This window comes from Microcaecilia unicolor, chromosome 1 (genome assembly GCF_901765095.1).
Source record: "Microcaecilia unicolor chromosome 1, aMicUni1.1, whole genome shotgun sequence".
Taxonomy (NCBI): Eukaryota; Metazoa; Chordata; class Amphibia; order Gymnophiona; family Siphonopidae; genus Microcaecilia; species Microcaecilia unicolor.
This window is the reverse complement of record NC_044031.1, coordinates 168,968,664-168,981,218: the sequence shown is the minus strand read 5'-3', so window position 1 is coordinate 168,981,218 and position 12,555 is coordinate 168,968,664. Positions and strand designations below refer to the sequence as shown.

Here is a 12,555-nt window from a genome sequence, read left to right as displayed (position 1 = left end):
AGTGGAAACGAGCTTTTTCTGTGATTTTCAAATGTCTATAAGAACGATGATCATCCTAGGGATGGAGGGGGGAGGGGAACCCAGAATCTGTGCTGTAAATCCGCTTCCCTTATGTTCCTTCTTAGTATAATGAAAGAAGAATTGGGGATGAGAAGTTTTCCTTGTTAGTCAAGGATACAGGAATACATCCTAGATGGTCTTGGAAATCCACACAACGAATAAAAGGTTTGCAAATCTCAACACCCCTACAAATATTTCTCAGAAATCCCAATTAAATGGTTTGGGAACCTCTCTCTTCCTTGTTTTCCTGAGGTCTACTTGTAAACCTTAACAACAGAAGGAAAAAAAGGAGAGTCGCTAGTCATTAAATAAAAGAAAGGTACTATACCTTGCAGAACTGCATTATCCCTTGGTTTAAAAATATCTAAAAGCACATTTTCCTTGTGAGTCTGCGTTTCTTGCTCTCTTCCTTTTTTTCCCAGGAACATTTGATCTTGGAAAGAGCAAGAAGCTTTAAATGTGATCTTAAGGGCCAGAAGCTGTCAAACCTTTTGGTGAACAAGATTGATCGCGCGCAGACTTCCTTAGAGCTTTGTTTGGAATAAACGCAGGAAAATGTTAAAAGAAAACCCTATTTTCTTACAGTACTTTTATATTTTCAGCAATATATTTAGGTATTAAATAACACCTCTCCTTCCTTTTTTCTCACTGAACAACGCAAACACCTTAGACAGTGTTGGAGAACTGCTAGATTTTCTTGTTTGTTTAAATCCTGGCTTTCTTAACTCTCACACACACCAAAGAATGATTATTTAAAAAATATATTATCAAGTAATGAGAATTTGGGGGATTTATCAGAATTAACTGTTTATTTTAAATGCGAACTATGTGGAAAAAAACCCCGTAACTCCATGAAATAAGTTTCCATTTTCTCCTTTGTTAGATTGCAAGAGCATTAACACACCTTGAATTCTATTTAAAAAGGCTTCAGTCGGTGCAATAAATTTTAAAGGTGGTAAGCTTTATTTTCTGTGGTGAGTGTCAAACCCTTATGTATTCATTACATTGAAATGATATTTTATTAATATTACAATCTTAAATATATCATTACTATAATTGAAGATGACTTTATGTCCAAAGCATTTATAACCTCAGTGCTTTGTCTGTAAGAACTGGAAAATAAATTCAGTAGCTGTTCTGGAGCATTTGCAGGTAACTGCAATTATAATCACATTCATTGTTTTATTACCTTCAGCGTTTAAGAGAAAATAGCTCTTCATCAGTTTTATTTAAATTGGAAGAAAAATACTCACCTGGCTCGGTCTATTAAGGTTGTTTTTACAAGAAATATGTCAGTCAGCGTACAAACTATAATGCTCTTAAAAAAATGTTTATGGTTCCAGTTCAGCTTGGTACCTGGCAATATTCAAGTCATAAAAGATGAGGCTGGTTTGTCCCCTAGGCTTCCCATATGAGCCAAGAACATGTCTACCGTGCATGGTGCAGCTAACAATGGACTCAGCCGCTCCCAACTGTACAACAACAACAACAAAAAATAAAAACCTGTAAGAGATCAACAGCCAGAGAGTAGGAAAACTGCATTCAAGGATACCCATATTCCCAAGGAAAAGAGGGTCTAAATGATTCAAGCACCAGCTTGGGTGAAACTTCTTATGTAGCTGAGATTGTGGGGGTCTGGGTGTCAAAACTTTGAAGATTAATGGATTACTTTGTTAATGACTCAAGGCGTCAGATTTAGATGCTTAAATGATTTGTGAGTTGTAAAGGGTCTTCCTGACAGTCAGAAACAATACAAGGCGTGTGCAGGAGACAAAGGTTAAAAAGCGGCAGCTTAGAGGACATGCGATTTAAAAAAAAAATCACTTTCTCTCTATATAGATATGGTTACATGTATGTTAAGATCGGATTCAAAGAAGTGTAAATAAAAACCTTGCTGGTCTGGAATGAGGCGTTCCTCCCTGACTTTTTTGGATCAATCACACAGACAGTGGCTTCTTTTGATTAAACCCCAAATTGTCATTGGGCAGAGGCAATCATGTGACAGCCAATTCGGTCCAATTTCAACCTTGTCTCCATGAATTCAATAGTTTAATAGTAGCACGGTCCCCATACGGCTGTAATCAGTGAATTAGAAAAAAAAAACACTAGCAGCGATTTTATGATATTTTTGTTGTTGCTAGGGCCTTCCAAACCCATAAATAAGAGCTAACTTTTCTAAAGAACTGAGGAGAAGGCCATGAATTACGAATTTGAGCGAGAGATCGGTTTTATCAATAGTCAGCCGTCGCTTGCTGAGTGCCTGACATCTTTTCCCCCTGTCGGTGATACATTTCAAAGTTCATCAATCAAGAACTCGACGCTTTCACACTCGACACTCATTCCTCCTCCTTTTGAGCAGACCATCCCCAGCCTAAACCCAGGCAGCCACCCTCGCCACAGCCGACCAAAACAGAGCCCCAATGGCAGCAGCAGCCCTGTGCCAGCCGGCGCCTTGCCTCCGGAGTATCCCTGGATGAAGGAGAAGAAAGCCTCGAAGAGGAATGCCCTACCTGCTCCATCTGCAGCTTCTGCCACTGGACCAGCCTGCCTGAGCCAGAAAGGTCAGTTGAAAGACTTTCCTACGCGCATTTTTTTTTTAAACTTCTACCTACGCTTCTTTAAGTGGGGATTCTGAAACATTTTGAGGTGAAAAATTGGGTGAGTTCCAAAATACTAAACACTTTTCCTAACTTGCATAACACAGTGAGTTATTGGAGATGCGACTGACCTCCTGTAGTCTAGCTGTCCTAGAGTTTTGATATTTGACAGTAATGAAGAGTGATAGATTGCACTTGCTCAGCTAAGCAGCTGATGCATTAATTAGAAATAGTACTATGACTGATATAAAAGTTTGTTCTGTTGTTGATGACACTGAGATTTTAGAAAATGTGTTGTTTCTTTGGGGGGGGGGGGGGGAGATCCACAATGCCTGCGCCTAACTGCAACAATGGGATTTACTGCATACTGGGCGGCCATTTTGTTGCAGCGGATATTTATATTATATATATATATTTTTTCCTTATCTAAAATATGTTTGGAATTTAAGTAGGAGTTTATATTTTCTATGTTTTTGCAGAGGCTGTTGAAATCCCTGATAACAGTAATGGAGGATCCAGAAGATTAAGGACAGCTTACACCAACACACAGCTTTTGGAGCTGGAAAAAGAATTTCATTTCAACAAGTATCTCTGTAGACCGAGGAGGGTGGAGATTGCAGCTTTGCTGGATTTGACTGAGAGACAAGTAAAAGTGTGGTTTCAGAACAGGAGAATGAAGCACAAAAGACAGACCCAGTGCAAGGAGAACCAAAATGGAGATGGGAAATTTAAGAATTTAGAGGACCCCGAGAAAGTGGACGAGGAGGAGGAGAAATCTCTCTTTGAGCAAACCCTCAATAGCGTTTCAGGAGCTCTTTTGGAAAGAGAAAGTTACACTCTTCAACAAAATGCACTATCCCAGCAGCAGGCTCAGAATATACACAATGGAGAATCCCAAAGTTTCCCCGTTTCACCGTTAACAAGCAATGAGAAAAATTTGAAACATTTTCAGCATCAGTCACCCACTGTTCAAAACTGCCTGTCAACAATGGCCCAGAACTGTGCAGCTGGCCTGAACAATGACAGTCCTGAGGCCCTGGAAGTCTCTTCTTTACAGGACTTCAATGTTTTCTCTGCAGATTCCTGCCTACAGCTTTCAGATGCAGTTTCACCCAGTTTGCCAGGCTCTCTGGACAGTCCTGTAGATATTTCAGCTGACAGTTTTGACTTTTTTACAGATACGTTTACTACAATTGACTTGCAGCATTTGAATTATTGAAAAAAAAAAATAGAAGACGAAGAATCCCTTTCCCTAAAATGAATTATCTTTTCTTTTTTATTCTTTTTCTTTTGACTGGTCAGTACATTTTTTAAAACTTTGATTTAATTCCCTTTACTGTCCTCTACAGTGACTTTTTGGTCTATTAAAAAAGTTTAGTTGTATTCAGTTTTAACCTAATTACAGTCTTTCTAGACCGTTGTTTAAAAGCAATATATGAGACCTGTAAAGAAAGTGAGCAAATCCAATAACTTCCTTCACTTTCTTTTTATTTTTGTATTACATTAGGAAATGCTGTCATAAGTATTTTTGGTAGAATAAATTGATATTTCCTACAAGTAAATGGTTCTTGTTTTCCTCCTCCAGAATTTTTTTTTAAAAATATTTCACTCCCCCTCCATTCACCTTAAGTTAAACAGAGAAATAAAATTCCACATTCTGGGCACAGCTGTGTTTCTCTTTTGCAGCTCAACATATTTATTAGATAAAATAGCATTTTCAGTTTCCCTTTCATCTTCTCACAAACAAAAGTCAAACGAAAAAAAATGAGAACAAAAGCATGCATGAATCATTTGCTTTCCAATGGAAAAATGGTATTCAGCTGTAAGAATGCAAGTACCAGCTTTTGTACATTTGTTTCCAATGGGGCGATACACATGATAGTACATAAAGTAATATTTTAAACATATTAAACATAATAATTAAAGTTACAGAATAAATACAACTAAAACTGAATAAAAGAAAAAAATAAATATAAACGGACAAATCGGACATATCCATTTATGCTACTGTTTAATTTAGTAACACTGCAGTGCATTTATCCAGAGATCTAATTAAACTAAATTCCATTTTCGCAGTTTGCTGGTATCACAACTGTTGGTGGATCCCAAAAGAACAGACCTAAAATGACAAAGACGGCAAAACAATTGGTTAATATTTTTGAATATTAGGAGTTTTAATGAAACGCATCCATATTTAATTTATAGCAAATTAATCAATCCTCAAGGAAGTGAATGTAGATTCAGTCATTCAAAATATTTATACATAGTAGGACTAGATACCTAAAAAATCAACTGTATTAGAAGTTTGGAACACTCCGATCTAGGCCAAAACTTAAAAAAAAAAAAAAAGGGGGGGGGGGGGGAGTCACTGCTTAAAGTAAAAGCATAGCACCATTAATCATTGCAGATTTCTGACTTCTCTTGTAGCTAACAATTTTGAATGGGAGGTATACTTTTTGATATTGAATTACACCCACTAAAATTAAATGTAACTAATGGCGCCAGTGTTAGTATTTTGTAGCCTGTAGAAAACTTTACAATATTCAATGTTTAAGACTTTGATAAATTTACATCTTTCTAGATATACTCATGCATGAGCAGATATAGATGAATGTACTCATGCAATATACATATCTTTTTTTTTTAAAAACATGAGCGGTTTATAAAAAAGTGCTTATAAACTGCTCATGTTGATAACTGAGCGGCATACAAATAAGCATAAGTACACGCTTATATAAGTGTGTGTATTCATGTTAAATGTACAGAAATAGATATACACTCATCCAGCTACACAACGTGTTGCACTTCTAGCCAAACAAAGCACCCATTGGAAAAAAAAAAAACCACACACACACACACGCGCGCGCACGTAGATTCCAACGTGTGCTTTGTTTGGAAAGTAATGCACATTGTGAAACTCCCTAGGCAATAGCTGGACGAGCTGGGTGCAATTCTTCCTAAACTAATAAATCAAACTCTTTCTAAGAACGAGAATGTCATCACAGAGATCAATTGCAGGGAACACATGCACAAATAAAATTCCTCTTACGTATTAGTCTGGGCTGGGGTTCCCCGTCCACGAGCATTAAGTTAGCAGACGCTAAGTCATAATTCATTTTTAATGCTGTTTAATAACAACTGCTTGGCTGAATTGTAGACGCAGGAACAAAACAAACAAAAAAAAACCAGTCGACCTTCTTCTCTCTCTCCTTAACTTTGGTTTCCCTGAACCTGTGTACTTTAAAATTCAATTGCACTTCTTTAATTTGATTATTTTAATTACTGTTACTGCGCATGCCCTGGTTATCTTACCGCTTCACCTTTTGCTATCTAAAACTTTTAGGGCATTCTACTGAGGATGAGTCCAGCTTTAATGATAAGGTTCAGAAAGGAATTAGAAATAATTACTGATTCAGAGCGTTAAAGTTTGGTCAGAGGAAGACGGCTAGTGACCTGATGCACATTGTTTTGTGTCCATTTTAACTTCTGTTGATTAATTTAGGATAAGATAAAGTTTTGGGGGCAAATTTTCTGTATACAGAATGAGAAAAGCAAAGCCTTTACTAAATATGGTTTAGAGTACTGAAAGCGAAAGAAAATATTTTATTGCAATGATTCGTCTGAGTTCATCGTGCATTCTTAATTTAATTTCAAAAGATCGTGCGATGCATCTTTCTATAGTTTACTTCGTTCCTCTTTGTAGTCTTCCCATCCCCCCACCTAATTCTTGGACAGTGCTGGAGAAAATACAAGAAAAGAAACCTACTTCTTTGAAGCAATTCACTTAAAACAGTCATATTTTTAAGTAAAACCTCTTCCTCGGAACAATGTGTATCTCAAAACATCTTTAATGGGTTTTTTTTTTAATCGTTTGAGAGTTAAACCTCTGTTAGTGCTGAAATAAAGGAATACTACTAGTCACATTCACATGTAGATAAACTTTACACCTAATTTGAATTAAATGTGAAACATTAAATTTCAACAAGGAGCTTTGAAAAGCAGAGGTACAGCCTACTTTCCCTTTCTTCCTGTCGCTTTGTTTTTAGGAGGTTTAACAGTCTTAAACTTTCAAACTCCCGCCCCTACACATTCTTGGCCGTAGGTCAACAAAAAAAAAAAATAGAAAGGGGATGTGAAAGGGGGAAAATACTTTTGAGGATACTCACAAGATTGAAAAATAGATTCCTTGATAGAACGGTTGTTTCTTGCTCCACTAACAGGTTGTGCTTTCTAATTTTTTTTTGTTTCATAATCAGATATCTATCTATCTATCTACAGACACAGAAAGCACGTCTAGCTATTGCGACCAAAATCCAGTGTAACAGAGGTGCATATTGATAAATAAAAATGCACAATGCAAAACAAGAACTTTTTATACCAAAAGAAAAAAAAAAGGATCCTGCACTCCACTAGCTAGGAAGTGAGAATTTTATTGTTTGATTTCCTGTGTATACTCTGTTCATCTTCCTTCTCGCTCTTTGTCTGTAATCTTGTCAGGCCCTACACCAAATGGTTATTTCATTTCTATTAGAATTGCCACAAATTAATTGCAAGACTAACCATACTTTTTTGAAAACAGGCCGTAGTTTCCACATCCCAATGGTGTTTTCTTAAAACAAAAAAAAAAAGTGAGGGGGGAATTGGAGCTGGCAAATTGCAAGTGGCATTCATAAAGGGTATTCCTGGGCATCTTTCACTAAACATCTGTCTATTTGTACCCCCATCGCATGTGTACAGTATGGTCAGGGTCAACTCTGAGGTGACAGAAAGAATTAATTGATGTAAATGATTACTGCCCGCCATCTCCCTTTTCAAGTCCCCTCCCCCCATGAGGTCCTCCAGTGCTTGTCTGAGCAATTCAAAGCAAAGAGGAGTCCTCCTACCCATGAATCTCTTGCACTTATGCTATCAAATGTGTCCAGTCACAAACGTTACAGAGAAGCAGCAACTGCAGTGCAGCGGCCAGGAAGGCTTCTCGCGTTGCTAAATTGGAAAGCAGGCAAAGCAGCAATGCTGGCTAGACGGCTGAAAATTTCAACTGGCTTGTTTCTTATTTCTCTATTGCTTCCTGTTTGGTCTTATTACTAAGTCTCCCTCCTAATCACTGAATACTTTTATTTCCTAGATTTGAATACTTTGGTAAGAAAAGGTGTGCCTTTTTAAAATATAGCAATGCCCATGGTTTTTAATAATCCTCCTTAACCCACTATGTAATTGTTACTGCTATACTCATGCTTTACATTCAACTTCCTGTATAGGGTTCAAAGGAGGATAAGCACAGGAACAACCAGATTTACTTAATTCATAGAGGGGAGTGGCTAAGTAGGAGGAGCGTTCAAAAACTTTCTCTTTAGATATCCTGTTAGAAAGGAACTACAAATCAGAACAACAAGGGAAACTACTGTAGACCCTTTTTTTTTTTTTTTAATTCACTGTCCAACTGAATTATCTGAAAGTAATTTTGCTTGTACTATTATTCACGCTTTTAGCTAGCAGGCATTGATCTGGCCTGCATAGTCGAGTCTGTGCCTTAAAGAAGCCCTGTCTGTTCAATAAAGCATGCTCCATATTAAGACGTATCTGGGCATTAGACAATGGCGTTTAAGTACAATATTTGGAACTGAAGGCGCAGGCGCACACACACACACACACACACACACACACACACACACACACACACACACACACACACACACACGCACACACACAACATCTGACACTCTGTCTCCACTACCTTCTTCCCTGCCCCCAACCAAATGGCTTTCTTCCGGGCTGTATTCGGAATGCCCGCCTAGACAGCCTATTCACGCCCTTCTGACTAACATTTACAGAGTAGGAAAGAAACTGAAAGTACAGGTTATAAGAAATGGCAGGGACACTCACGTCTGAATAAATTCAAGCAATCCGCGTTACTGATCTTGCCGACGAAGCAGGACCTGATGAGAAGAGAAACCTTGTTCCGGCGTGCTCTCGGTGTTGCTGTTTCTTAAAGCCTATGCAATCCATGTCAAGAGTCCTCCCCCTCCTCCTCCTCCTTCCCGGTGCAGGCTGCTGTGCACTGCAGCCTCAGGGCTTAGCCGCACTCCCTAGCGCCTTTCCCTCTTCTCGCTACCTCAGTCTGGTCCATGTTTGCAAGCGTCAAGACAAGAAATGGGCTGATGTGCGTCACCTTGATGGAGGGGCGCTTGGAATTTAAATGCCACTGAAAGGGTGATCCATCACCACAAGGAGCAGGCAAACCTTAGCAGCGCGCAGCCATTGGCTGCGGCAGTCACCTGACCCAGGTTCACTGTACATTCATATCATTTTTCTTCTGGCCCCCATGGAGGAAGTGAGAAAGTTGGCACGGTCATCCAGGACTCTGAAGACCCAGTCACTTAGTGATAGATGGACAATGCGAGGATGAGTTCCTTCCTAGATTATGCTCCCCTCATTAACGGAGAAGCTGGGACCTGTTCCTCCCGAGCCTATCACCCAGATCATGGAATTACAACTTTCCAGTCCTGCGCGGTTAGTGCTAATAATTGCAGCGGGGAGGATCGCTTTATTGTGGGCAGGGGTGTCCAGATAAGTCCTCGTCACCACCACCACCACCCCCACCCCCACGAAAGTGCTGCTTATCAGCATCACAACAATATGGGGGTGTCCTATCCCCACAATGGCTGTGGCACAGGTTATGGCACGCAGAATTTCAACCCAGGTTATAGCCATTACTCATTAAATCAGGAAACAGATGTGAGTGCAGGCTATGCTCAGTGCACGCCTACTGTTTACCCTGGAAATATTTCATCTTCCATGGTACAGTCTCATCACCACCAAGGCTATGCCGGAGGGACAGTGGGCTCGACTCAATACATTCACCACTCATATGGACCAGAACAGCAGAATCTGTCTCTGGCTGGTTATAATAACTCATTGTCCCCCCTCCATGGCAGTCACCAGGACGCCTGTCACTCTCCTTCTGCAGACATATCGCCTCCTGCTCAAACGTTTGATTGGATGAAAGTGAAAAGAAACCCACCAAAGACAGGTAAGAGCTAAATCCATGGTTTATTTTGTTGTTCTCAAATGGTGTCATGAAAGGAGTCACTTCTTGTTTACGTTGTCATGGGTCTTGCAAGTTTTACACAGAGCTTTGAATCATGAGTTGGAAGACACTGTGGGATGCAGTTTCAGCACATGCTAGTCACTGATGATCAGAACTTTGGAGAAATCAATTTTATCTTCCCTGTCTGAGTTTACACAGTGGAACTGGTAAAAAGGGGGCGATTAATGATTTATGAGATGCAGACATGACTAAGCATTTGGGTAGAAATGATCCTTTTAACAGCTTAACAAATATTTCAAGATGCACACTTTCATGGCTATTAAAATTCGTTGCTAAAGGTGTGTGGTGTTGAAACTGCACCAGGAAAGGCCTCTAGCTGTTCTTAATATTTGTATTTACAAACATTCTTCAGCTTGTTATAGGTAACCAGATGTTCCACCCTAGAGGTGGCTGCATCCATGTAGTCTGAAACATTGTTTTGCAAAGCACATTGGAATGTTGGTTAGATGGGAGACGTTATAAGAACTTAAGAATGGACATACTGGGTCAGACCAATGGTTCATCTCTCCCAGTATCCTGCTTCCAACAGTGGCTAATTCAGGTCACAAGTACATGACAGAATCCCAAATAGTAGCAAGATTCATGCTACTGCCAGGGACAAGCAGTATCCATTTCTGTATTTATAGCTATCCAAAATATCCTGATTCTTCTGGGTGTATAACAGATTTTTTTTCTAGAAGACTCTGGAAACCAAACCATTAGTTTTCTGTAGTGATTATTAAATGTCCTTTATAAACCATTTTATGATCTAGGGTGGTGGATGGCTCCATAAATCAAACGAAGAATTTTAATTCCATTTTTACCCATTTTGTTTATAGTTTAAGCAATTCTGTGTATAACCAAAGTTATCTTTATTATCTTAGGGAAAGCCGGTGAATACGGGTACATGGGTCAACCTAATACAGTAAGAACAAATTTTACCACCAAGCAGCTCACAGAACTGGAAAAGGAATTTCACTTCAATAAGTACCTGACCAGGGCCAGAAGGGTGGAGATAGCAGCTGCCCTGCAACTAAACGAGACCCAGGTGAAGATATGGTTCCAGAACAGAAGGATGAAGCAAAAGAAACGGGAAAAGGAAGGTCTGCTTCCCCTCTCCCCCGCAACTCCCACAGGAAGTGAAGAAAAACCGGAAGAGTCTGAAAAATCACATTCATCTCCATGTACTCCTTCTCCAGCTTCCACTATCTCGGATAATCTAACTACCTCAAACTAAATCTTCCTAAGATCAGCTGTATGCTCTAGCACCCTCATTTATTTTCATGGTCTTATATTGTAGGTTTCTTCTCTAGAAATATTACCCCTTTTACATCAAGGCCAGTGGATTCTAGATATAATTGGGATTTACAGGTGTTGTGAACTGATAACTTTAATAATTATAGATTTCTTTACATCCATAGAAATTCTATATGAGTTGATTTTCCTAACTGACATCTTTATCAGACTCAATCTAAGCAAAATATAGCTTAATAAGGGAATTTTCTGCTTTTTTTCCCTATAAAATGAGAAAAGAATACATAGCCTCATAAAGATGAGATGCACTGTAGGAAGTGTTTACAAGAGTTGTATAATTTACATCTTATAATTTAATGTATTCTATTTTATGTGTTTGAGATTGTTGTTTGTAAATACTTGGTCCAAGAAATTTATCTTTTTACAGATTTTCTAGAAATGTTCTTTAGATTATGATACTGTATTAAAACAGGGTGGAGAAATCTCAGAGAGCTGGGTACAATTTTATAAGCGCAGTATAAAATGGATGATCAATTCAACTAGATTATCCCAGAGATACCTCATATGGTAGCACTTTTCTGTATTTGAAGAAAAACAAACTGCTGGAATTGTGTGGGTTTTGTAAACCTTACTAGATGTGTTTTTTTCTCTCCTGAATTGCTGATGGACTACCATGAACTGAAGGGTATATTATCCAAAAGACCTTATAAGTCTCAACGTTCACATTAATCCTTTCTTAGAGGCGACGTTTTCGCAACGAAATCGTAAATGTGATAAATGGCCAAATGAATGTATATTTTACGTGATTGATGTATATTGAACTTTGCATGATGCACAGTGCTTCGATGTAACTACTGCACACTGAGTTCTATCAGTTGTTGTCTGTGATCCAATCATATTTCTGTACAATCATTCAAGGTTCTGAGATTCTAAGAGTGATGGAATCCAGGGCAGAATTTACGGGTCCTAAGATGTCTGTAATAAACATATTGAAGTTTCAATTATGCTTCTTTTCACTTGTCTATGCCTCTTTAAAACTGATCAATCATACTTTAAAAAAAAAAAAAAGAGACCCGTAGTTTCTTATTTTCTCAGATCTGGCCTGTTTAACTTGAACTGTTTAATTAATTAATTTTTTTTTCTGCAAAAGTCATTTTAGGAATCATTAATTCACTCACACGACTGTACCACCTATAATCTAGCTGTGTATTTCTGGATATAGTTTACTTTTTTTTCTTATATGTATTGTTTATGGCTACAGATTTCATATTCTGACAAGAACATAATGTGAGACCCAAGATCGGTGAGAAGCATTCAGTTGGCCAAAAACTTCCTGGGTCAAGTTGTAACCTTTTCACCCCAAACACAATCTTGACATATACATAAACACAGCACTCTTCAAAAGCTGAAACTGTCCTGGTTCAGTCTTTCTTCACTTATCAGTGGTCAGGATAGGAGATCCACTTTTAATTACCATAAGCAGAAAGATGCCCTGCTCATACCGTTACCTAAAAGTACCAGGAATGCCATCTAATCAGATTTACTTCATAATTTATT

General features: G+C 38.6%; 2 protein-coding genes and 1 long non-coding RNA gene across 3 annotated transcripts; 2 read left to right on the top strand and 1 right to left on the bottom strand.

The window, feature by feature from the left end:
* The first annotated feature begins 1,447 nt into the window (after positions 1-1,447).
* Positions 1,448-3,886, top strand: HOXA2 (homeobox A2). The gene is made up of 2 exons (XM_030202365.1): positions 1,448-2,621; positions 3,137-3,886. The coding sequence occupies exons 1-2, from the start codon at positions 2,258-2,260 to the stop codon at positions 3,874-3,876; spliced, it is 1,104 nt and encodes a 367-aa protein (XP_030058225.1). The 5' UTR covers positions 1,448-2,257; the 3' UTR covers positions 3,877-3,886.
* A 439-nt stretch (positions 3,887-4,325) lies between these two features.
* On the bottom strand, positions 4,326-8,903 carry LOC115469628. The gene is made up of 2 exons (XR_003942031.1): positions 8,541-8,903; positions 4,326-4,776 (listed from the first exon to the last, which is right to left on the bottom strand). It is a non-coding gene; the product is annotated as an uncharacterized LOC115469628 (long non-coding RNA).
* Positions 8,904-8,978: 75 nt separating this feature from the next.
* Positions 8,979-11,956, top strand: HOXA1 (homeobox A1). Its single transcript, XM_030202377.1, has 2 exons — positions 8,979-9,687; positions 10,629-11,956. Exons 1-2 carry the CDS (start codon positions 9,045-9,047, stop codon positions 10,979-10,981), a joined length of 996 nt encoding a protein of 331 aa, XP_030058237.1. The 5' UTR covers positions 8,979-9,044; the 3' UTR covers positions 10,982-11,956.
* The last annotated feature ends 599 nt before the right edge of the window (positions 11,957-12,555 follow it).